This window comes from Zerene cesonia, chromosome 24 (assembly GCF_012273895.1).
Source record: "Zerene cesonia ecotype Mississippi chromosome 24, Zerene_cesonia_1.1, whole genome shotgun sequence".
In the NCBI taxonomy this organism is placed as follows: Eukaryota; Metazoa; Arthropoda; class Insecta; order Lepidoptera; family Pieridae; genus Zerene; species Zerene cesonia.
The window spans coordinates 2134033-2161531 of NC_052125.1; the positions used below are offsets into that span (position 1 = coordinate 2134033).

The 27499-nt window shown below is 35.5% G+C and overlaps 1 protein-coding gene across 8 annotated transcripts in view; it reads left to right on the top strand.

The window, feature by feature from the left end:
* Positions 1-27499, top strand: part of LOC119836514 (paired amphipathic helix protein Sin3b) — a 35914-nt gene that overhangs the window by 1834 nt on the left and 6581 nt on the right. Inside the window, exons 1-22 of one of the 8 annotated variants that reach the window (XM_038361884.1) lie at positions 236-630; positions 6921-7017; positions 11733-11796; positions 12486-12628; positions 14368-14564; positions 15368-15503; positions 16088-16302; positions 16995-17113; positions 17655-17746; positions 18170-18298; positions 18846-18968; positions 19787-19873; positions 20391-20487; positions 20770-20971; positions 21189-21343; positions 22158-22319; positions 22705-22802; positions 23127-23243; positions 23572-23748; positions 25384-25488; positions 26632-26830; positions 27202-27369. In XM_038361884.1, coding sequence (XP_038217812.1) covers positions 6949-7017; positions 11733-11796; positions 12486-12628; positions 14368-14564; positions 15368-15503; positions 16088-16302; positions 16995-17113; positions 17655-17746; positions 18170-18298; positions 18846-18968; positions 19787-19873; positions 20391-20487; positions 20770-20971; positions 21189-21343; positions 22158-22319; positions 22705-22802; positions 23127-23243; positions 23572-23748; positions 25384-25488; positions 26632-26830; positions 27202-27369 — 2854 coding nt within the window. In that variant the 5' untranslated portion in view covers positions 236-630; positions 6921-6948. Of the gene's footprint in view, positions 1-235; positions 631-3112; positions 3493-6920; positions 7018-11732; positions 11797-12485; positions 12629-14367; positions 14565-15367; positions 15504-16087; positions 16303-16994; positions 17114-17654; positions 17747-18169; positions 18299-18845; positions 18969-19786; positions 19874-20390; positions 20488-20769; positions 20972-21188; positions 21344-22157; positions 22320-22704; positions 22803-23126; positions 23244-23571; positions 23749-25383; positions 25489-26631; positions 26831-27201; positions 27370-27499 lie in introns of those variants that run through there. The other 7 variants (XM_038361880.1, XM_038361885.1, XM_038361883.1 and 4 more) reach the window with 7 other exon arrangements.

A 27499-nucleotide genomic window follows, 5' to 3' on the forward strand; every position in this document is an offset into this window, starting at 1 on the left:
ACGTCAGTGTGGTCGTGCGGTAGTTTGTTTATAGTGCGCGCCGACGTAATCCAGCCTTTATGCCTAGTGGCGCAAGGCGCGGTATGCTATGTAGGTCGGCGTCCTCGTCGCTGTTTGTCTATCGATCTCTGCGGTGGCCAATGGCATATGTCCTGCGCGGCCGTGCCTCACCCCGCTCTGGTGAAAGCCGGCGCGATGTATCACGCTCACAACTAGCATCTATCTATATTTTACATTATATGTACTATCTTATCATATAAGACGCAACAGCGTCGCTCGCTTTGTTCGCTTGCGGCCGACTAGATTTTGTATTTATACATCGTATAGGTGGCTCAGAGTAGGTGATGGTTATGAATGTTTTGTCGACTTGTCGGTTCTGTTTGCGGAGCGTCACGGCTGCGCGGGGGGGTGGCGTAAACCCGAAATAGAAGCGCGGATTGGAAACGCAGCGACGTGGCAACAGCGCCACTGTGCGTTCAGTGTAGGTTCAAAATGGCGCCTGTGCGTGATCGATACCGTGGTATTCTGGTTAAAATGTCCGTATTTGTGAATTATCTGGTTGTTGGTCGGCCCGAATGGTGCTCTGGAAACGCGGGGTGTGCGCCTCGCAAGCCGGTGCCCGACCTCAATGTACGTATCTTGGAGAATATTGCGCCGACACTTGCCTAGGTATGGATATGTCTAGCGATCATAAATCTATGCCCAGTACATATCGCTTGCATATCCATATCTAGTATCAGGACATTGTTCTATGCCGTTTAACCTACGGTAAATGAAACATCGTATGCAAAATGGTTTTTCCTTTCAGATGTTACGTAATACTTTTACATGAATATTTCCCAAACGTTAGATGCCTCATATGGTTTAAAATATACTATAGGGGTCATTTAGAATAGTTGATGCAATTTATAGCGGAGCGTAGTTTCTAAATTATATAAATCATGATGATCATGAGGTTGCAGCTGATAATGAAAACAAGATGGCGGCCGCGATCGTAAAATTAAGACGCAGTAGCAAGCACGTAACGCTGGCAACGTCGCGCTGATGTAAACCCAATCACTTGTTCCATCCGATAAGAATTTTCAAGGCTGACAGATTTGTTCGTATCGTTCAGTACAGTAAATTACTTTACACATGAATCGTGATAATTCCAATCTAAAATTGAAATAGATTTTCAAAATTCGTACAATCCTATCGCATCGAGGTATGCCACACATGCATAACAACCAAATAGCGTAGTTTTATTTGTACACAGTAATCAGTATGCTACGTTGTTGAAAGTATGCTGTATGACTATAGACCAAATCACACACACACATGCATTTGATACACAAACAAGATTATAATTGCACTGCTGCGTATGTTCGGTATGTTACAACTGGTTAAAACGAAATTAATTCACGTTTTTTTGTTTGTAATTAGATTACTTCTTTGGAACAATTAAATATTAATGAAGTTCTGACGTATTTGGAAATTGTTTTGAATAGGTTAAAATACTGTTAGATAAAATTAAAACGTTGCGTTCCATTCTCAATTTTGTGTTCTTAAAAGCCGATTGAATTTTATTTATTAGTCTTAAAATTCAAATTTCGAATTTAGATTTAGAATAATATTTTAGAAATTATTATTAGCCGCCATAAATACCTTGATGTATCAATCTATTTTCATAGTAAATTAGAGTTTTTTTTTTTAATTTTTTTATTAAAATTTATATTTGGGCAAACTTACATATTATGTTGATTATGTAGTATTATCAATGTAGTTTAGTCTGTAGTTAAGAACAATTGCTTTATATATCCAAACTATTGCTTTTCAAAATAAATTTCATTATATATGGTGGTAATTTTTATGGCCTCTTAATTTGATGACAGATTATTACTTAACAAATTCAAATAAATAATAAATACCGATTTGATCATAACGTTGTACACTAATTTTAAATCTCAACAATATTTTTTATTATATCTTAAAAAAAATGTTACATGTCACGTAAAAAAATCGGTTTTATTAATCTTGATACTGTCTGTAGAGAGAATAGGTACATAAAAAATAAAAAATTGAAAGAAGCTGCATCACCCAAGTCGCCTGGCCAAAGACAACAGTATCCTTGAAGCTAGTGATATTTACTTAGCCACATTAATAAATTAATTTCCTCGACTGTATCTTTTATTTTCCTCGAACTGTTATACACTTATACTGTTATGGAAATTGATTGACCGAGTTTGCATCGACCTTCATTTGCAAGGTTCTTATGTGCAGATTCGACTTATTTAATCTGAAACTGCGACCTTGATACAATTAACTGAATATAATTGAAATTTCCCATTTGGTTACATAATTGACCAAAATTGGTTGCAGGTAATAAAAAAATGAATATCTATGATAATTAGGACTTAATAATTGATCTTGTCAAAAATATAATAGAAAAAAAAATAGGAAATTTTAAATTACACTCTACCATTTAAACTTCAAATCAAGTTTCTTTTGTTTGGTGAAATAAGAAATAAATTATATTCTGCCTGTTAAAACGTTAATAAACACTCATTTTTATACGTATGAAAATGAGTTTTAATATCATTACTCTAAACGATTTTCACAAAAATTGGCCCAATACGGTGTCCTATTTCCGGAATTAAGATGACTGTTATCTTGGTACTTGTGTTTTGATCATTTGATTGATTGTAGTCCATTGTAAGAAGTTTTTTAACCACGCTGCTATTTTGTCATTATTCCCCTCGGTAACTTTCTGTTGTCAAGGCAACGTCTCCTAAGTTCAATAGCTACTGCCCTGCACTACGTACATATTTTTGTATCGCAAGTTTTTAAATTACTGTGTATCGCAATAATAATAAATGATATATTTGGCTTATTTTAAGACATGTTTTGGTGGGACACCTAAAACGTACCGCCTCTATTCAACGCTATATAATTTTGGATGAGGAGAAAGGAGATTTGTTTTGGTCTACCAACTTCGTGGTGAATCGTCGGTCGTGGCATTTTGTATCACGTCCGTTCGTTTCGCTCGTTATTATTTTGCGCGACGTTGCCGCATCGTCCTGCGCTCCAGGTTCGATTACTCGGTTGTAGGCAGGCCACCACTGGATTGAGTGGAGGCGCTGAGCCACAAGTCAGTCGGGCGCGCAGCTTGGTGCGCGACGTTCGTGCGCGGAGGGCTCCGCTCGCTTCCCGGGTTATCTGGACCACTTTTTGTGTGAGTGTGAGCGAGACAGCTTATCGTTGAAGAGAGGAAGTGGAGCACGAGTGAGATAGCATTATGGCAGTGTCGCAACCTCGCCCACCTGACCGTGTTGACGCCGCGCTCGAAAAAGTTGCGCCGTTGCGCTATTTGGAGGCGCACGAATGTGCTCGTACGGAGCGTGTCGTGACGCGTTATTATCACAAATCATTGTCATATAAGAGTTTTTTGAGTTATAAGAAAATACTGAAAGCCTATATTCAAGATTTCGTCGCTGGTTCGAGTTACATTCAACGGTACGTGTGATAAGTTATTTTTCCAAATAGCTTTAAATACAACGTTATCTATTTCGTTCAGATAAGTACCTACTTATATGCTCACATTTCATTAATATCGATATAAAACGTGTCTAAAATTCCATAATTATACCATATTGCGTTTATGCGCGCGATGTAATTGTTGGTATTTAATCGCCATTTTCTACATCGGTGACGAATACTGCCGCGCCGTCCCCGTTTCCTTCGACCCAATGGAAACCGGACCTTACCGCTTTATTCTGTAAGACAATTACACAAAATCAAATTCAACTTCCAATGACTATGATTCATTGTGGAAATAATAATATTTTCTTGTGAGACTTCTACCGTGAAAAAACTTAAAACGTGAACGCCGCGATATCTAAAGGCAGAACGCGTCCGTAAAAAAGGCGGGATATGTCATTATTGTTGTGTCATTTGTTTTGTGCTCGCCGAACACTTTTTTCGTGGCGTTGAAAGTTACGTGAGCTATCAGCATTCAGCGATCGCATTTTGCTTTTCTTTCCGTTTTAATTGTGCATATAGCCGGTATGATATCGATTTGTATACGTTTTACGCTATAAATAAGTGTGAGTTTGTGTCATCGCCTTCATTTAAGACCGGTTTTCGAATAAACCTGTGCGAGCGGAGCGAGCTAGCCATTTGGAATTTCGAAGCAGCTTGACTTTCGAGTACACGCCTTCATAGATTTCGATATTTCGTTGCGTAATTTGTTTATAAGCTACTGAGATTCTTCTTGTAGCATGCGTTGATAAACGTCACGTTTTCATACTTTATATAGACCGTCCCACGCATTACAAAGTGCGGTGACGTCACCACGAGGGATATACAATAAGTTGTTCTGCAGTGTTTAGAATTTGTTACGAAAAGATTTAATAAAGTAAGTGTAATGGTTACGTAATCTTGATCATATTCTTAGTATACTGATAAATGCTTGTATCTTGACGATGTTAGAAAATATCTCATTGGTCTAAAATAACATTTATTTAAATGCTCTTTATTAATTAACTTGACATATTCATATATAATTTAAAGCAAATAGTATCGATTGAACAAAGGAACTTAACCTGATAACCTAAAAACTTAAGTGTCACATGGACACTTCACACGCCTATGTAATGTAATAACCTTATTAACAAAAAATACCGTTAACCGTCAGCTGTTGGTTTTAACATTTTGTTCTAAAATTAAACATAATGCATAATTTTATTAGAAATGTGTAGTTGCCTCAACATGGTATGTACTTTTGGGACATTGCATGTCCCCAAAAACAATCTTTTGAAATCAATCTATTTTTAAACATGTTAACTGGCTGGCTCTACGATAGTTTATCTAATTGATCACCAAAATCAAAAAAAAAAAAAAAAATTAAAACCATTTGAGTATTAAAAACATGTAGTTATAAGAATAGGTAAGCATGCATTTAATACATAACTCCTTTGGTACTTGACACTGGAGTAATATGGTTGATCAGCATTCAATTGTGTAGACACTTGAGCTCATAGTAAGCAGTAAATAATTGTTGCATATAAAATTTCAATACTTTAGTTGATTTGAAAACATACAAAATACCTTTTTCACAACAAAGCTTATTATAATAAAATTTCTAAGCTCTTTCATTTTTTTCTTACTGTACCATCTTATAAAGAAATATATCTATCAATAACTTCATTAAATTGTACCAATGCCTTAATCCCAATTTGTAGCCACCAAAATATCAATAATTGAAAAATATAAATTACTTTAAACAAACAGTACTTATCATTTGCCATTTTTTAAATTTAATACATAATAAAGTAAAAACAATTTGATATAACTGAAAACCAAATTAACTATGGTAGGAAAATTACATATCTGGAGTTTAAGGGGTTTGTGTTTTATAGAAATACATAACAGCACTTTAAAATATTAAAAAAAAAAACTATAAAAACCTAGGTGCTTTAATTGTGCTTACCTAAATTATACCAGGATAAAACAAATAACATGTCTTTCTTTTTGAATATTATAATTTTCTAAAACGGTTCAATAGATCTTGAGATTATCCCCTAACAAACTACTACTAGATATGTTCCCTCAATCCCGTTGCTCGCTTTCAATAAGCATGACAACTGCGTACAGAGGGATATAGTAAATAAGCATTGGAAGCGTCATACTCTGGTGGGTTACGGCGTGCCGAAAATGTTAAAACAGTCATATAAAATAACATAATACTAAAGTTTTCCTTTATTCTACCAAAATATTATTTATTTAACAATCCATTTTAATAAAGAGCGCTGGATTCTGAAATCATTTGCATCCATTAAAAATGGATAACTATTAAATGTGAAGCAACATAATGCTAAATGTACATAATTGGTTTAATTGCATGCATTTCTAAAGGCTTTATTGTATAATTAGTAATGTTAATTAATATTACTTAAAATAAATTTGAATGGCAGTTTAATTAATAAAGCACTATTATATTCTACTATACATATTATAACAAACATAATGTAATGATAACATTGAATAATAATTTTTAACAGAAAACTCAATTGTATTTAAATTTTCAGAACTAGAACAAATATAATATAAAATTTCAAATAAAAAAGAATCAATAAAATCAATTCACACAGTAAAACAAATACAAAACAAAAATTGTTGAATTGTTCCACTTCTGAAGTCTGTTGATGATTTTTCGTACACATTAGTTTCAAATCAAATATAATAATAAGTTATAATGCAATCATTCAATGAATCTTGGTGAAATGACATGTATTTTGTATTTATATCTTGTTAGTAATTGTGTATATGTTGATATTATTAAAAGGACTCTAAAGTTGTTATCAAAATAATCAGATAAGAATAATGACACACAATTTGTTTTTTATTTAAAAACATATTGTTGATTACTATAGGATATGATTAAGTTTAATGTCATTGTAATGCCGACAGGCAAAATTAAATATAAAAGAGTTATGCAAATAATAAGTGTTGTTATAGATTAATAAACAATTGAGAAAATATTTTTTTCATATATCGATGGATATAAAATCATATATTTCGGCAACTAGACTTTATGCATCTGTTTGTGAAGAGAAATCCAATCGAAACTAATAAAATTAAATTTGCATAACAGAATTTCATTAAATCATTCGCATCATGTTCATTAAATATTTAGAAATATTTCTTAATCAATTTATTGAGATGAATGTTTAAAAGAGCAAATATTTCCAATCAAAAAGCGTACATATACAGTCATAAATGGTGCAGTCAGACAAGTCACTATTAGAAAAATAAATAGAAAAATATGTATATATAGTAGTATGACAAAATAATGCAAGCATACAATATACTGAATCCACAAAATAAACCCAAACAATAATTTTTATCAACAAACAATTAATAATAACATTACCATATTCCAGGTGAACGTGTGATGGTGTGATCATCGCGATGATGAAACGCACGGGTCCCAGGCTCGGACCTGATGAACCGACGCCGATGTCGCAGAGTCCCGCTCAGGTGAGGATATCTATCTATCTATCTATCTATGAATATATGTTATGCTGAGTTAGTTTGTTTGGTAGAACACTTGAATCTTGGAAAGTACTGGTACAAATTGAAAAATTCTGTGTTAGGTAACCCATTTATTGAGAAAGGCTTTAGGCTAAATAACATCAGGTACTATGTGGGTAAAACCGCAGGGCACGGCTAAACTATTCTTATTATAGTAATAGTGTGCTTTATAACAATAACACTTAATGCTTGCTCAAACTCCGCTCGGGTACCTTTTTTTCTTTTATTTTTTTTTTAGAAATAATACAAAAATCTTTTGAATCAATTCTAGAGTTATAAAAGGCGTGAGTAACAGGAGTCATTTATTCATAAATATTACTAGTGGTCCACCCCAGCTTCTCCCGTTGAACATACATGGCCTATATATATATCTTGTTGACTTATTTAATAAAATATAGTAATCTCTTTCGTTTTTAGGCCGTGTCTGTTGAAATGTTCATTATGATGTTTATGTTAATCCTTTCTAATAATAGATAATTGTATAAAAATAAAATACTATACAATGCAATATATTGTACTTATTGCTTAAAATAATTAGGTATTTATTCGTCGTTCTGAATGTACACTCATAGAATTTTTTCTTCGCATAAATTACACTATTAACTTTATTTCTTATCTAACCTTCTATTTACATATAATATGAACTTTTTATGAGTTTGTATAGGTAATGAGTAGGCGTGGATGTTTGGTTTTAGTCATAGTATACATTTATTATCTCCATTTTCCTGTTATTATTTTCCCGGAGTAGGTAAGGTATGGTTTAGAAAATTATGTATTGTGCATGTAAAAAATTCGCCCACGTCCTTGGGACCTTGGGATAGAGGTAAAACTCGAGATTCTAAAATGTGACCAAAATGACGATAATTTGCTAACACACACAAAGAGAATGCCCATTCCATGCCCGCGGAATGGGCACGGAATTATCGGGTAAAGAAAGAAAAAAACAAATAGTTTAAAGAATTGAAAACTTTAGTTGTTGGTAACGGTTAATGAACGAGACTTTATTCTGTGTGTCTTATATAAATAATGTTCAGGGGTCCATAGTAAATTATAAATCTTTGGTTACGCTAGAAACAATGAATGAAAGAATAAAATAAACAAGCTGGTAGTTGTGATATATGCCTTTAGTAAAAATAAAGCCATATTTATTTATTATGCAGTATACATATGCCCCTATTTATTTTAACTTCTAACTTTCCTCAGAGGTGATACAAAACTCAAGTCGTTATTAGCACAGGCATCGAATAAGAATAAAGATAGTCATTTCTTGTTAATGGCAGAATTCTTTGATATAAACTATATTATTTATAAGTCTTTTAGTGTTAAGTAAACCGGAAACAATTCACCTTAAATTTCACACTTGTATTTTACACGTTTGTAATATAAGTGCTATCTAATATGATTTCAAAGTGACTTTCTAAAATACAACTTAAACATGATTTGGCAGAATTTAATTATTTGTGGAAGAAGTAGCGCCTTTTGAAAATGTATGTACATGGGGGGTTAGGATTACTGACCATCCGGCGAACCAACAGCTCGGTTTGATAAAAATAAGGATAATTTTTTATTGGCCGTAAATAAAAAACATAACATTTACGGAATCACCGCTCTATCATAAAATATCAATACTGACGCTCATTGTAGGTAAGAAAACCTTGTTTTTATCTATTCTCTGCGGCGCCGAAATTTTGTTATACAATATAGACTGCTAGCGTGATCTATTCCGCAATTCGCGCCTTATAATAAGCGCTACCGGATAATTTACATTGTTACGAAAGGACCCTTGCTCGCTCCGGTGTCATTCAACTGGGTTGATTGCGTGCCAAAGGATGCGAATCATTATTCCGAGTGTGGTATTAAATTCAATAGCCATCTTACGAAGCCGGTTCGGTAAATAGAATATGGGTTCACGTCTTAATAAATGTACCATAATTTAAGATATAAGTGTATGTCATGGATAGCGGGAGATTCAAGTGATGTTTATGAAATGGTGTTGAAGTTGTCTCCATTGAGATGCTTATAATGAAAATAAGCAGGTTTGTGCGAAACAATCAATCTACATAAACCCTATATTAAAACAATTAGTACATTCAAAGATATTTTAATTTTCTATAAAAGTGCCCTGATAGTAGAATACAATATCAAAGCACACAGTACTATTCGCTAAAAAGAGAACAGACTCATCACAGATTCATCTACTAATATATTTAGTAGTAAGAGTTTTTTTGTTTCCTTGAATATCAGGAACAATTGGACCGATTTGGATGAAATTTGATACAGATAGTATGAGACGTTGAATAGTATTTATCCCGGAAATCACACGGGAACGGCAACTATGCGGGGGAGAACATAGGTTCTGTGTATCTCTCCCTTTCGGCAGAAAGCTAGTCTGATATACAAACGTCCAACATCATTGCTTGTACAATCTTACATCAGTGCATCTTGCATATAATACCACAGAGACTTGTCGAGCAAACCGTAATTACCTATGAACTTATCACGACGATAAGACCGGTAAACAATAGGTTATCGCCCGTTATCGCATACGCTCCGTCTACTCATGTAAACAGCGGTATAAACAAAATGCTATAGCCTACAATGTTATTGGGACCTTAATTTTACTGTTTGACGCATCAGTTAGCTGTTACATACGCGAATGAATTGTGACTGACTAACTCATTGGTTAAAAAAAATTGTACTAATTTCTTTTTTTATGACATTTTATTGTGATTTAACGACTATTTTGTAGATAGATAAATATTGAATTAGATTTTAAAACATACTATACTTACTTACATATCAAATTTATAAGTCTACAGGCAAACTTGTAAATTATTCTGATAGACTAGCGGTCCACCTCGACTTCGCCCGTCTTGCATATTATATATAGCAGTCGGGCAATCCAACAGTGAAAAAATAATAGTGCCCGAGATTAGCGCGTTCAAACGAACAAATTACATTTTTATAATAATAAGAATACATCTATATCGGTCCTACCCCAATATCAATAACTAAACATGCCCTTATATGTATGTATACTGGTTGAAGGTGTTCTGCTATCCATAGAGGCGGTTGCTGCAAATAGATAAACTGAAGGTTTATTTATAAAAATCCTATTCAGACGATCTATTTCTAAACGAGAGCTGATTCACACTTGGCACGCGGTGTTCTAGCGATTCTGTGCGGTTTACGAGCGCGCATCAAACGATCGGCGAAGGGTTTTTGTTTATTATTTTTGTTTAGTTTATATAATGTTTTAGATTTTTTTATGGGCCTCGTAACTGTCCACTATTTAGGCTGGTTCATTGTTAACAATTTTATTGTGACTTTAAAATATTAAGCGTGCGTAGTAGATAGAGTAGGTACGTATTACGGATGTTAACATAAATGAAATACGGAGAATTTCGACGGATAACACTTCATTTTGGAAACTACAAATACCTATGTATAGTATAATCTGCTTACGTAACCGATTTAAGCAGCTGTGTTCAAATATTCCACTAATATGTTGCGGCATTATAAAAAAGTCGTATAATAGAGTACTTAGATCCAATCAATAATCGGCATAGATTCCATGATCAATAACAAAGATTTAACCTTTGCATCGAACGTCTATTTTACCTTGTTTGTTTACAACTCGCGCAGCGTGATCGTTGTAGCGACGCGAGCTACAAGGTCATTGCGAAGTGCGTTTTAAATTCTCGAAAACTGAGGTATGTACACACGTACATACACTTTATTGTACCGCTGGGTGATCGCTTCTCCGCGTAATGCGTATAAAATTTTCGATTTTTTGGTGATTTGGCGAGGTTAAACTGTTTCTTATAAAGTTATTTGTTTACATAAAGACATAGGGTCGGAGTATTATAGGGAATTTATGTTTAGTAAATATTTCTTATGGTATTTATCGTCTTGTCTGTCTTGATATATAAGTGTAAAATATTTAGCATTGATTTGTTACTTAAGATTTCAATGTTAAAACTATTAAATGCATTTGATAGTCGTAAAACACGCAATTAGCTATGTTTATTGTTTAATTATATATAATCTTTACATACCTATAATAATCAATGATTGTAAAAGTTGCATGTACGTATTTATTTGTACAGTTTAATCTTTCATTTTTATTTACATGTATTCATTGATAAGAATCTATAATAAATCTAAGCTTAGTATAAAATAAATGTTCAGTTGAACGGTTGGTTAAAATTTGAAAGAGAACATGTATCATTTCGTTCATACCGTCCATTCGTTCCCTCAATCCCGTTGCTCGCTTACAATAAGCATGACAACTGCGTACAGAGGGATAAAGCAAATAAGCATTGGAAGCGTCACACTCTGGTGGGTTATGGCGTGCCGAAAATGCTAAAACACACCTTGCTATCTTACTTCCTACTTGTATTATAAGCGTGAAAATGTGCGAGGATGTGTCGACGTGTGTTTGCTACTCTTTCACGCGAAAATCGCTGAACAGATTTCGATGATAATTGGCAGTGATGCAGCTTGTAAACTAGAATAACATATACGCTATAGAAATACTTGCTTTTTCTCGAAGATTCGTGGCGGCAGGTGAAGCCGTGCGGTACAGCTAGTGCATGTTCATCACTAGTATAATTACGGGTTAAGTATAAATATTTATACTCGATTTCTTTTTGTTATAGATACAACAGGCGGGCGCAAGTAACATGCATACCCTGGCCCAATCGGCCCAACCTCAAATTCTAGGTAAGTTTCTGTTGTTGTTGTTGTATTGTATTGATTTACATAATTAATTAATAGCAATTGTTAAATAGAACATTGCTATAGGTGGAGAAAATAAATTGAATACTAGGTATGAGCTATTAATCATAAATTGATTGAGAGATTGAGAGTCCATTGTTGTTTAAGTTGATTTTTGGAAAGCATAATATTTTTTATATAAACTATTTGTTATTTGTTTGAATATTTTAATGAAAGAAGCGTCCTAAAACCTGTTTCTTTCTTGACAAATACTGTTTTCTAGCAACGAGTTTTCTTATTCGATAATGAATAAAGATTAGTTATAGAATAAATTAATTGCCAAGGTCTTGCTTTCTTAGTCATCTCACATGAAATTATATTGAATGTATTTACGATAACTTTGCAGTAAGTATTTAAATGTTGCAGCGAATCTGTTTAGTTGAATGGTTGCTGGATCAAGGCTTAGGTAAAGGCTGCATTTAACAATGAGACCAAGATGATCGATTTATTTTTGTGCACAAGTAGGTATAGATAGGTTTAGGACCGTGACATTCTTTTTTTCCCCATCGGAAATTGTAGGGGACCACTCGTCCACCTTACCCAAGAGGTGGTCCAAGGCGGTGTGCGTTGATGATGGTGGTGATGGTGGTGGTGATTGTGGTGTTGATGATGATGATGATGATGAATGTACACAGGTGCAACAGCAATGCTGTCGGTGGGCGGCGGGTTCGGGCGCGGGCCGCCGCGAGCCGGCGCGCCGCAAGTGATCAACTACCTGAAGGCGAACGCGGTGCAGTACGCGCCGCCCAAGCAGCCGCAAGTGCCGCCGAGGGTTAAGGTGAATATATGTAAAGAAAATGGGCGAATGTGGGAGTCGAGCACGCTTCGGCACGAATTGGGCCAGCTCGCACCGGGGAAGTACCGCACCAGCATAGAACTGGCGTGAATTAGTAGCACGCTGTGTTTCGTGCGGTGAGCGGGGGGAGGCCCGTTTCCTTTTCCTCACCCTTTCCCGTCTTTTCCTTCTTTTCAATCGTCAACCCTTCCCTTATCCTTTTGGCCATAAAAACGTGTAGCGGATTCGAAGGCACTACCACTGCGAATGTTCACGGGCGTTGGTGATCGCTTACCATCAGCCGCACCACCAGCTCAGTTGCCTGCTCATGATTAAAAAATGAGAAAGTAATTCTGCCTGTCTGTCTGTCTGTTTCTTATTATAATAGTGTTTGATTGTCTGAAGTTAAAATACGCAACTTACGCGTACCGTACTTATAGTAAACACAACGTAGCGAGGTACAATCACGTTCATACGTTGGCGTAGTCGGTACATGCGCAGTGAAAATGGATTCAAACGAGGGAAAAACTATCTTTTTCTAACCGACGTTCCGAAAATGACTAGAGGTTCTGAATTCAAAACAAGTATTTTTGAATTAAATGTGGACTTAGAAACATGATCGGAGTAAAATTAAAATTATAGGTTTGAAAACAGATAGTTTTTATGGTTTCAGTTGTAAAATTTTACTTTAGATATATTTAGTTCAAACATTCGCTGAAAAATACAAATTACCATGCACATTAAATTTATTAACTTATTCGTACTTCAGAAAATTTCAATAAAAATACGAATAAATATTTCCTTTGGCTTTTAGTGGATCAGTCATACAAATGCAACTATTTTCGTCAAATCAGCAATTTTTTCCGGCCTATCTTTTATTTTGTTTGAAATATTGTTAATTAACATTCTCATAATTTGAAAAAGCAGCCTGCAGAGTTTCTTTTCGGCTTCTCTTTTGGCACTGCTTACCAAACCAGCGCTATTTTTTTTTATTATGAGGCAACAGACAATAGATTGATTGCAATATGTACCTTACAGACTAACATAATATGAAAAATTATATTTTAATATTCAGTCGTTTTATCATCATGTTAAATCACTTCCGAAGTGTAGTTGTATGTAATGCTACTGATCAATACTAATTATATATATATATATATATATATATATATATATATATATATATATATATATATATACTGCATCCGGCAAACGCTATTCTGCCTTACTCTTATCATTTAGGGGTATGAAAAATATATGTTGGCCGATTCTCAGACATACCCAATATGCACACAAAATTTTATAAGAATCGGTGCAGCCGTTTCGGTGGAGTTCGGTAACTAATATTGTGACACGGGAATTTTGAAAGAAAGAAAGAAAACAAACTTTATTGCTACATAACAAACTTAAAACTAATATAATTTAAAAGTTAACATGAAAAAAAATTAACATGGCAATCGAAACAGACAGCTGACGCTGGGCTTTAACCCCCCAACAGCAGTGATTTTCAGTCTGCCCACGTGTTTTAAAATCCCGAAGTTCTTAATATATATTTTGGTCCAGGTACCAACCATAACGTACAAATGAACAGTAAATATTTAATAGAATGTTTTAAATAAAATTGCCTAAATTGAAAATAAATAAGTGTTTAAACAAATGTATAATAATTAATATACAAATGTTTACAAATATTATGTATTTTTGATATAAAACAATTATATATATATTATAAATACTCCCAGCTGGTGTCCCAGCAAACAGGGCTGCCGCTGGGGGGGCGGCAGTCGCCGAGCCCGGCGCCGGCCGGCGGCGCTTCGTTCCAACGCCTCAAAGTGGAGGACGCGCTGTCCTACCTCGACCAAGTGAAATACAAGTTCAACACGCAGCCGCAGGTGTATAATGACTTTCTGGACATCATGAAGGAGTTTAAGAGTCAGACGTGAGTATTGGGTTTTGTTACTATGGTCTATGAGTTATTAATAGTTACTCAGACCTCCCCCCTTACTGGGTGAGGATATCACTGTTAAAAAAGTAATGTTAAAACTGTGGATAATTGTTAAACTATCAATATTATATTTTATAATACACGAGCCTCTAAAACATTAATTGTCGAATCTTTTTATTCCACTTTGTATTCATTTGAAATACTATGTAATTAAAAAGCATTTAATTTGTAAATTTTATCAATAGTTAGTAATCCGTTGCGTAGCTTTAAAGGTTTAAGTAGAAAGTGTAATGTAACACACAAACTTGCTAATTGTCACTGTTTCTCAATTAAATTGTTGGATATGCATAAATATTTATGTTTATACTTTATTACTTATTTGCTTATAAAACCCAATAATTGTTATATTATTATTTGTACTAGTATAATTGTTATGACTTTACTTTTATAAACAATGGCCATGTTACCTTTACATAGTAAAGTATAGTTTAAATATCTCCACTAAATAATAAGCTACTATCAAATAAATTAACGTATTAGTATCATTCTATTACATATCTTTCTAGTTGGAAATTTCTTTTCTTTCAATTTCATCAACATTGGTTTTACACTTCAGTAGTTATAGCAAACGCACAAATTGTAAGATGTATATTGTTTACCATAAATCCTAAATGATGACACAAATTACCGTTTGAGACAAATGAAAACCATTATGGCTGCATTATTCTATATCTGATACTAGTTCCATAAATGGTCAACAATTGAGCAGTAATATTATAACGTTGTATGTAAAATAGTTTAACTTACAGTATAGACACGCCGGGCGTGATCACGCGGGTGTCTAACCTGTTCAAGGGCCATCCGGAGTTGATCGTCGGCTTCAATACCTTCCTGCCGCCGGGGTATAAGATTGAAGTGCAGAGTAACGGACAGGTAAGTTTGTTTTTTATGTATACTCACTCACTGATCTGGCAAGTTATGCTATTCACTTATCACTTGGGGGGTATAAACCTTCCTCATATCTAGAAAACCGGACCAAATTTTAATGGGACCAGCTCTATAATAAAAAAAAGAATCATTCCAATTCGTTGATTCACTGGTTTATTCAATAGAAAGTTTTGAGATAACAAACAAAAAAAACCTTTGGATTAACAGTTGTAAAATAGTGCATATGTATGGGTTTTTACAGCAGAACTGTATCGCACAAGATTATGATGAAATTATGTTGAATAAAAATATAGTAGTGAGGGTATGCATTTGGTATTAATGTTTCTTAAGTATATACCTTAGTAGTTCCTGAGATAAGCGCGAATGTGCAAAAAAACTTATGAACTTTTCATTTGTATAGAATACGCAGAAATCGTTTATACTAAACAATTCTTACATGATGAAAACAATTACCGATTGAGCGCAATGATAAAACTAATGGCTGCTTTTTAAGTTCTGACCGCAACAACCACTCCTATACCCGCTAGTCGCCCTTGGTTCCCGATGTAACAACGACTCGACCGTTCCAGGTGTCCGTGTCGATGCCGTCCCCCAGCGGTCTGGGCGCGGGCGTCGGCGGCGTGGGCGTGGGCGTCGTCGGCGGCGTGAGCGGCGTGGTCGGCGTGGGCGTGGGCGTGGCGCACGCGCAGCACGCGCCCGCGCCGCCCGGGCCCGGCGGCGTGCTGCTCGGCGTGCACCACGCGCCCGCGCAGCCGCAGCTGCTGCACCTGCTGCCCGTGCAACAGTGAGTGATATACATAATAAGTATTAGTAAAAAGTTGTTTTTACACGTGGCGAAATATTTGGGAATTTCCTAAAACCACGTGGGCAAAGCCGCGGGCGGAGAACTAGTTCATACTGTTAATAATATCATACTGTTATTAATATGAATAGATTCTAACTTATTTGTCATTTATAGATATTACCTTAGTTATATTTGTTTGTTTTTTTTATTCTGAATGTTGTGTTTATCTTAAATTGTTGTGCATATAATGTATAATACTAAACTTTTTTTTTTGTATTGAGAGAAAATGTTTATGCAACAACAGCTGATGAACCTAAATAAATAAATAAATACTGTATGATATGTACTAGCTTCTAATGACTACTCTTCTCTGTTGGAAAACGCTTTCTGTGCCTGTGAGCAATGATTTCTTTGTACCGTGATGATCCAAAGTGCTTTCATTTGGATAAATAAATGTTTAAATGTGAGTTTGATCCATTGAATTATAGAATAATCCAGCAATTACTTTATTTGTACCAAATAAATACAATATAATAAGCAAGAAACAAATTTAAAAATGATGAAATTAATTACCGATTGACAGCAATGATAAAAACTTGCGGCTGCTCGAAAGAGTTCTGATCCCAACCCCCCAACATAACCCCCGCACAGATCTCCATACATGTACTATACACATATAAAACTTCCGACAGGTCTGTCAGTCAAGTGGTGCACAATTTGTCCGTGAACCCGAGTCCGGCGAACACCTTGCACCATATATCGCAAGCTCACCAGCAGATAGAGGCAGCTGCTATACAGCATCATACTAGCGGTAAGTGTATTTTATAATAATCATACATAATAGATGATGAATAATATGGAAAAGATAAAGAATAATTATAATTGAACGTGGTAGAAAAGTTCTATATAGTATATGAGAAAAATTTGTATGTATTAGTATGTTTGTCAAGTTTTCACACGAAAACTGTTGAAACAATTTATTACTACCACGGGCGGGCTCTGTTAGCGGATGCGAACATATAGTGTTTATATCATTATTGACTATTGTCTTGAGAACTTAGTTTTTGATAGAATAAAAAAAAAAAACGATCTCGAGACAAGATTCAAACACGCATCACTTGCCATATCGTGATTAATTATCTGACCTCTCTCTCGGCCACCCGTGTCCCGGCTCAGCAATCATTATCATTACCCTTACGCAAAAACCACTTGACAGATTTTGATGATACTTGACTATGATGTAGCTTACGTACCGCTATAACATTATATACAAATACCTATACCTCGCGGCGTAGCTTGTATGTAATTAAAAAGGCTATCTGACGTAACAGTTTTCAATAACATTCCAACAGGTGGTCCGGCTAGCACGGGCGGCGGTCACGCGACGGCGGCGGGGCAGCCCGTCGAGTTCAACCACGCTATCGAATATGTTAATAAGATTAAGGTGAGTGTCTGTTTGTTTATCGGTTGTTTTAATTATGTTGTTTGTTGGTGCAATTATTTCAATTTAAAGTCTGAAAGAGTATGATGTATTTTTTGATTTTCTTCTAAAAATTAGAACGATTTGCAAGATCAATCCAGTTTAAAACACACACATAAAAGTGCAGACAAAAATGCTGATTGTTGTTGCAGTATTTGAATATAAAATACTACATCATAATTTTAATGAAAAAGATAAATGTAAAGAATAGTAACATGATTTTTTTTGTTTATAAACATTATTAAAGCAGTTACAGTTTAAAAGTATAGTAAGTGAAACTCCAGCCTCTATATAAATTGCATTATGATTTTATCTCCCATTTTTGCAAGTACAAACAAACTTTACCGCGTTTTTTTCACAACTATGCCCCCCCCGCCCCTCTCACAGTCGCGTTTCTCCCGCCAACCGGACAAGTACAAGCGTTTCCTGGAGATACTGCACGCGTACCAGCGCGGCCATCGCGACGTCAAGGAGCCGCAGGCGAAGCAGCAGACCGAGCAGGAGGTGTACTCTCAGGTGAGCGTTTGTTGTCTGTGGTGCGATGGATTATGTGTTATCTGTGGTGGGTGCTGTTTATTTTGGATGGTTCTATGAGCGAGCAAGAATTGTGTGCTTAGTGTTTAAAAAAACGAAGGATAATGTTGTTAGGAAACGGAGAAAAAAAAAGCTTAAAAACCTTAGCTAATCATCCAATCCATGCCTGCAACTAAATAGGAAGTAGTAAAATGATATGATAGGAATGAAATTCGTTATCTATATATACTTGTATGCAGAAAATATTTTTACGTATCGCAAATATGTACATATATGTAAATGCCTATAACATTTACTTAACACAATCTGGCCGGCAAAGCGCGGCAAAGGCAGTCAAAGTGCCTGTAACATCAGGTGTAGTCCATCTACTCCTTTGCTTGCTCTCTCATAAAGAAATGGAAATATAGAAAAAGTGTCAAAAGTTAAAAATTTAATTTCCGCCATTCGTCAAAACTCATGTGTGTACAATAAATATTTTTTTTTATCAATGTACTCTACAAAAATAAGTAATCATCAAATTGTATAACAGGTGGCGAAGTTATTCGAGAACCAAGAAGACTTGCTGGCGGAGTTTGGTCAGTTTCTACCCGATGCAAAGGCGGTGACCAAACCGCCGCACTTGCCGCCGCACGCTAGATCGCCTCCACCACCGGTATGTATTTATATATAACTAGTTTCACGCTCCGGCTCCGCCCGGGCGGACATTTATCGTAATATAAATAATATAAACTATCCTTCCATTTAGGTTCAATCAAACTGCACATGTTGTGCAAATTTGATTAAAATCGGTTGAGTAGTTGCGAGAGTCCATCGCGGACACGCGATATAATTTGTATGTTAAGATGTTGCAAATAATAATTTTAACAAAAAACTATACATTATAATACTGGAATCTATTCTAAGAAGTAGTAAATTGTTTTACTAATTTTCTAAATGGGTGAAATCTATTACAATATTACACTTACCATATGAATATTTTATTTTGAGGTTTGCCGTACATAAAGATAATTAAATTTTCACATTAATTGACGTTCAATTGAAGTGCTGTTTGTTTAATGGCCACCCATAATCGAAAATGGTACATTGTATTAATTATATTATGTTATATAATGTTAAGGGGTTACAAGTTTTGAATGCAGGTTATGCAACATGTTTCAGTAATAACTATGATAACTTTAAAGCGTATTAAATTTATGTGTTAAAATGTTGACAACTGGGTATTTTCATTAATACTAGTGGTCCTTCTGTCTTCGCTCATGGTACTTAATACCTTACGCACTCGGAGATTGCATTCACATGCATGCGTACAAACTCTTCAGTTTATATATTATTAGTATAAATATAATAATAAAGTGCCTCTTAGTTATTTATTATACTTACATACGACCTTATAAATTTTGTATTATTTAATACATACACATTTTGACAATTGACATTTCAATAATAAATAGTATTTTGTTATTTATTAAGGCGCGAGTGGAGCCTGAGCCGGAGAGATTCACAAGTGCTGCGTCAGCATCACCACCATTGCCGCAACATCCAATTCATCATCCACAGGTGAATATGCTACATCCAATCTCCAATATACACTCCTAAAAACCAACAGAATACATTTCCGTCACGTTCAAATGAAGTTTTTATAACATTTTAAGTATTGTACATTTTCAAATTCTGCAGTTATTATTTGAAGTGCTAAATAAATGAATAAATGAATCAAGTATAATTAAAACTTGTGTCTAAATTGCGTCGAAAAGAAGAAAAATACTAAATCAGACCTTATAAATACACTGCATTTGCAAAAACTTTCAAGGCAAAAATGAAACAATCGATATTATTAATTGAAATAGAAAATACCTAAGATTATGTGTAGTACTAATGGTCCGTCCTAGTTTCGCCCTTGGTACATAGCCTATAGTCTGCGTCAATAAATGGGCTATCTGACACTGAAAGAATTTTTCGAATCGGACCAGTAGTTCCTGAGATTAGCGTGTTCAACAAAACAAACAAACTCTGCAGCTTTACAATATTAGTATAGATTTGAATGTACATTAACAAATAATGTTAATTTGTTCAGGTCCCAAAGCATACGACCCCAAGTAACGTGAGCGCTCCGCCGCCGCAACATCATCATCTCAAGAGATCTCCCAGCTTCTCATCCTCCACACCACTATGTAAGTGACATACTCTAAATTATTGCAATTTGTGGAGTAATTTCTGAAGTTCTGCTGACACATAAACTTTCATTATTTGTAAATAAATATGTCCTGTGCAGTTAATAAAAGTACATCCATATGTTAAGGGAAAAAGCGGTATTATTTCTATATTACAAAAACACATAAATATAATTTATTGGTATAGACAATTTACAAGTCAAAACATAAATAGTTCTATATATATACACAGCAAAAGGATTAAATTGTACAATAACAATAATGAATAAATATCGCAAACAGCATCGGGCGCGCCGCCCGCGAAGAAGGCGCGCGGGTGCGCGGTGGGCGCGGCGGGCGCGGCGGGCGCGGCGGGCGCGGCGGGCGCGCTGCGCGACGTGTCGTACGCGGAGGCGGCCAAGCTGGCAACGGCGCACGAGTACAACTTCTTCGACCGCGCGCGCCAGGCGCTGCGCTCGCCGCACGTCTACGAGAACTTTTTGAGGTGGGTCTATATTCTTAACCGACTGCGACGGAAGGAGGGTCATGTTCTTGCTCTTGACGGATCTTCACTGCAGAAACCGCTATACGAACCGGCGGTAAACTTGTGTTATGATGACTTAAGTAATATTATACTGGTATATATTAGTATAGATATTGATAATAATTAAAACAGTATTGCTCAGTAAAGAACGTCAGTTTCACCCTCCTCCACATTCCAGGTGCCTGCTGCTCTTCACGAACGAGATAATCTCCTCGTCGGAGCTCCTGTGCGTGGTGTCGCCGTTCCTGTGCCGGCACCCCGAACTGCAGAAGTGGCTGCAGGACTTTCTGGGGCCTGTCTCGCCGCCGCACACACCCACGGCGCCTAATTCCGGTATGTAGCGCTTCTACAATATAATACATTTTGTTCCACATTGATTGGGAGGTTGCTTGAAAATAATGAAGTTTAGTATATAATGTCTCTTAATCTTACTTAAAAAAAGTGACTTTGAGATCAAATTGTCAGATGGATTTCATTGTATGTCTGATTGATATTCTGAGCCGAAAAAAGTAGGATTTATGGTAAAAGATTGAAGGTATTTTTTAATATAATTTTCGCGTGTGGTATTTTTGCAAAAAGCCATGTTATATTAATAATAAAAAGAAAACGAGACAATGATGACAAGAATGCGATGTGTGCTACAGATTGTCAGTGTTGATACACGCATGCTGCCTTCCTTCTGATGTCTCTTGTTAAATTTCATTAAATTATCATGACGTATGTGTTATAGTATATAATGTAATATATAATACACTTTCAAGACTTCGAAACAATTCCAACTATATACAAGAACAAACATTTAAACATACGCACATAAAGAGTGTCCTAATCCAAACATTTTGTTCGTAATTTATTTATTTGTAACAAAACTAGAATGTCGCGCGTGGCTGCGCTCACGTGGTTAAAAGAAATATCGAATGAAGTAAAAGTTGTCTATCACTGCCTATTTATAATATTAGTAAGGATAACAGTTTAGAAAAACCAAAATTTCCCCAAACAAGTAAGTACGTAGGTAGTTAGGTAACTACCTAAGTTTCTACACACACATAAATAATACTTACATTTTCTCTCTATCTCCAAAATTTCTGCACACCAAAACAAGAAGATGCAATTCGTTTTTATTAATATCATCAATCAATGAACGTAGGATACAACAACACGAGTGGCTCGTCCACGCTCCTGGGCTACGAGAGGTCCCGTCTCGGCTCGGAGAGCAAGTCCCGCGAGCCGCTCGGCCTGCCCTCGGCCCTCGCACTGTCCACACCCCTGCGGCATGACAGACCGCAGACGGAGACTAATTTGGATCTAGGTGAGTTCGATTCTTTGATTCGAATGTGAGAAATATTGTTGTGTAGCACCTATTTACGATAATAACAGGTTTTTTTTTATTATTGTCCTGTGGGATAGGTTAAGCTAATTTGGGTAGACTATGTATTATGTAAAAATGTCAATATATGCTTGCTATAAAATAAAAGTAAACAATATTAAGTCACAATGTAGAGATATTGTAATCCTTGGGATGAAAAAGCTTTCTAATAAAAAAATAATCATCAACATCGATTCACCCAGTCGAATGTTCTGCGGGTAGCAAAGCCGAAACAAGAAACAGTTGAATTGATGACTTCCTCCTTTTTTGTTAAGTCGGTTCATAGGATCCTATTATGATGATGTCTAACGCTGTGTTTCTTTTGCAGACCTGTCTACATGCAAGCGCCTAGGCACTTCGTACTGCGCTCTGCCAAAAGAAGCGGCTTCCAGACGTTGTTCGGGACGCACCGCGTTGTGTAAAGAGGTTTGTTTATATCTATATTGTTTTCTCTGTGGAAATATAAAAGAAATTGTGTTTTGTGTTTTTTATAGTAAAAAATACATGTATTATAGTATACTAGAGCTTAATAAATAGAACACAACTACAACAAATAGTGATAAATACTTTTTGTTATATATCTTTGAATGCGAATTTGAACCTCTGTAGTGTATAAATAATAATGTTTCATTATATGTAAATACATTATTACACATTAAAATTTTAAGAAAGTCGCAATATTTAATATCAAGTATTTTGTATTTGTTTATAAAATAAAAGAATATTGTTATAATTAATTATATTAATCAGGTATTAAACGACACATGGGTGTCAATACCGACGTGGAGTGAAGATTCCACATTTGTGACGTCGCGTAAGACGCAATACGAAGAGTACATCTATCGCTGTGAAGATGAGAGATTTGAGGTGAGATATAGTAACATGTAGTTATAATGGAATAGTTTTTATTTAGTTTACAGTTTCGAGACCTCAAAAGTTATTATTGTGGTCCATCATTCGTTTGTTGCCTCAATACTTGTACTAGCATTGAAGACAGTAGTATAAATGAATATATGTATGAGGTAGAAATCAATTACGTTATAACTCAGTGTAGAAAATATTTCACAATAGTGTAAGCAGTATAATATTCATACCAATGAACACTTTGATCATCATTCAACACCTACATATATTGTGATTACTTTTATGATTAACACAAATATCATTGATATTAACCGTGAGCAATTGATTCCAGCTGGACGTGGTGATAGAAACGAACGCGGCGACGATACGCGTGCTGGAAGGCGTGCAGAAGAAGCTGTCGCGCATGGCGGCCGACGACGCCGCCAAGTACCGGCTCGACGACTGCCTCGGCGGCCACTCGCCCACCATACACCAGCGCGCGCTGCGCCGGATATACGGTGATAAGGTGGTACGAACGGCACCCCGACTGTTGGCATGCTCGGCGCACTGACGCGACCTGACCTGACCGCCTGACGGGCTGGGGGGGGGGGGCTTAGGGTATTTACAGACTGACATGACGTGACGCGGAATACGTAGGGTACTCGGTTACGTGATGTGTTGTGAGAGCGTAGGTTACTAATCGACAGACTGATGTTATCTGAGACGTCAAGTGATGTGACTTGGGTGTAATTGTAGTGGTTAGTGATATAGGGCACGGGCTGAAAGGACTTGGTAGTGGGAGCATAGGGCACAGGCGAAGTACTTACCAAGTACACTAAACTGATGACGATAAGAGTTAACTAATGTGGACTAATGACAACTGATGGTAGGAAATGAGCTGAAAAAGGACTGGGATATGAGAGAGTAGGGTACAGGCTATCGTGACGCAGTGAAGTTTTTTGACCGAGAAATATAAGGGACTGATTTGAATAGGGTCCGCCTATATTCTCCGAAATGACAGACATGACTTGGCATTAACTTGAGTGGGAGCATAGAGCACAGAGACTGAAAATAGACCGACCAGCATGTATAGATTGACGTATCCACTTTAGAAATTAATAGATAGTTAGATTTTGCAGTTGTTTGCCAACCAACTATAAAGTAGAAGAGTAGAGTTTACTATAATTGATTTATTTTCGTAGAATATGTATTATTTTTGGTTTTTCTGTTTTCTGTAGCAGTAAAATTAATAAAATTAAGTTTTTGATAGTGGAAACTTCGTGAAAATCGTTATTAAATTTCAGAAAAACCAAAAATATGCCATGAAAAATATGTTATCTTATATATACATTTTTTTTTTCTTAAATTTCAATTGCAATATATTTATTAATTTGTCTTCAATCTTATATTTTAATGTTTAGTAGTTTCAAAAAATATTATAGTAGTATATTGTTTGCATGAATGCATCTGATAAATTTCACATTTTTGCTATAGTGCTTTATCTTATATAGTAGGTATTAAAATAAACAATGATTATTACAACACACACATATATTTATGTCACCATAATATTGTAAAAATATACCGTTATAATTATATTAATAATTATATAAATATATTATAAAGGGAATCGCGAGATTGTAATCGGTAGAAAAATGTAATCGTAACATATTATGCTTACAATTAATATTTCTCCAATTTAATACATTATAGTTTGTTATTCAACTTGGTGGTTTCACATTGATAGATTGTTTTCTAACGTAAAATGATGTTTTTTTAGAAATTAAAAACTTTTTAACGAATTTTAAACACGATTTATTCATTGTATTATTAACCCGACGTTTCGAACACTTTACAGCGAGCGTGGTCACGGGGAGACTGTCGAGATTTAATTTCTAAATGAATAATACTCGCGTAAAATCAAACACAAGAAAATACGATTTTTTTTATTGTGTAATGAATGCACTCTCAATTGTAAGCAGTAAGTGTATTTCAAAAAAATGTGTGTTAAAAAGTAAAAATTTATCCCGACTTGTTTACTATCAAATATTCTATATTTATATCTATTTTATAAATATTATATTGTATTTAACAGTATATAGCTTAAGGTGCTGGGTTACCATTCTTATAAAACACGTATTTACCCTTAAAAATTTGCTCGCAGGCAGTGGATATAATAGCTGGTCTTAAGAAGAATCCTGTAGTGGCTGTACCCGTTGTGCTGAGGAGGTTAAAAGCTAAGGAAGAGGAGTGGCGGGAGGCGCAGAAGGTTGGTTTTGTCTATACTAGTTGTGTTATGTGGCTTTGTTTGAGTTGATTTTGTATAATGGCTAGTTTCACTCCTGTTTAGGTTATTGGTACGTTGAAGTGTCAAATAATGTATGGTATTATAAATCACTGAATGCTGAATAGGCTATCATCAGAATTTCTTCAAAATAATCATATTTGATTTAAAAAATTAGATAAAATTTAAGACGTTATGATGTTGTGCAGTGATAAATCTATACTAATATTATAAAGCTGAAGAGTTTGTTTGTTTGTTTGAACGCACTTCTTTCGGTGTTAGATAGCCGATTTATTGAGGAAGGCTATATATGTATGGCAATATATGTACTACGGGCGAAGCCAGGGCGATCCGCTAGTGTATTATAAGTTTAAATATGTCATTGTAGAAATATTTATAGTTATTCAAATGATAAAATTAAATATAAAACTTTTATGATGAATATAATAAGTAACATAATATAATGAATGAAATGAGATGCTTATAAACAACACCGAGATTTTAGTAAATAGCCTAAAAGAAAAACAGACAGAGAAGTAATTTCCATTTTAAATGAATTGAGACAATGATGACAAGAATGCGATGTGTGCTACAGATTGTCAGTGTTGATACACGCATGCTGCCTTCCTTCTGATGTCTCTTGTTGAATGTTAATTAAATTAACGAACGCTTTTTTAATGAATATTATATAGTTGTATTGTGTTAGTTTAAAAAAATAATGATAGTAAAATTTAGTTTTAATCCTACTAGTAGTATAAATGCAAAACTTGAAGATGGATGGATGTATGTATGTTTGTGTGTTTGTTACACATACACGCGATAGCCACTGAACTGATTTGAATGATACTTGGCAGTGATTTTTTTTTTTTTTTTATGTGATAGAATAATATATGAGCTAAAGAACCTTGGCTTTTCTTACAACTGCTAGGTACAGCTTTTTATTATTATAAATATCAAAATAATATTATCATTCATTATAGTTTTCTATTTGCATATATATCTATAACTTACAAAAAATTGTTAAATTGATAATCCATTACTACCAGTTCAACATGCGTTAATTCACTAACTTATTTATTTATCTTATGATATAATATTTCCAATATTAACGCACGAATAACGTCGCAGGGCTTCAACAAACAATGGCGGGAGCAGAACGAGAAGTACTACCTCAAGTCGCTGGACCACCAGGGCATTAATTTCAAACAGAACGATCTGAAGGCGATGCGCTCCAAGTCCCTATTCAATGAGGTGGAGAGCGCGTACGCGGCGAGACGACCCGGCCCCCACTATATCGCCGATTATAATATGACCAGCCGGCAAGAAGGTGGGTTTTTTTATTATCTGGGGATGTATAAATGAAATTAATATAAAATTAAATGGATTTATTCGCACGGAAAGTGGTTATACAGCGGTGTTATTTGTAAAATGTGATCAGCACAATAGCACAATTCGTCAGTCACAGTTGGTATGCGAATCGGTACGATAAATTGCGTGACCGCCGCCTTGGTGCAGTGGTTAACGCGTGGGTGTAGAACCGAGGGGATCTGGGTTCGATTCCCGGTGGGGGCACACAAAAAAAAAAAAAATGTCTCGATCTGACAGGACACGGACGGTTGAGAAATTATAGTTGAATCTTTAATTAAACCTGTTTTTTTACCCTATTTATTATTAATTATATCAATCTGTTCGGTACAGCTATAAAGATAGTCCGCGACGCGGCCGAGCTGCTGATACACCACGCGCGGCGGCAGACGGCGATACAGAAGGCGGAGAAGCGACGCATCAAGCAGCTGCTGCGGCACTTCCTGCCCGACCTGTTCAGCCATCCGCGCCAGCCGCTCTCCGATGATGAGCGGGATGATGGTGAGCCAACCGCCCGCATCAGGCACCGTCTGGATAAGCATTAAGGATACAGTAATATACAGGGTGTAATCATTAAGTGTACACAGAAGATGATCCCGTAACTATTACAGATTTGAAAGAACTGTAATCA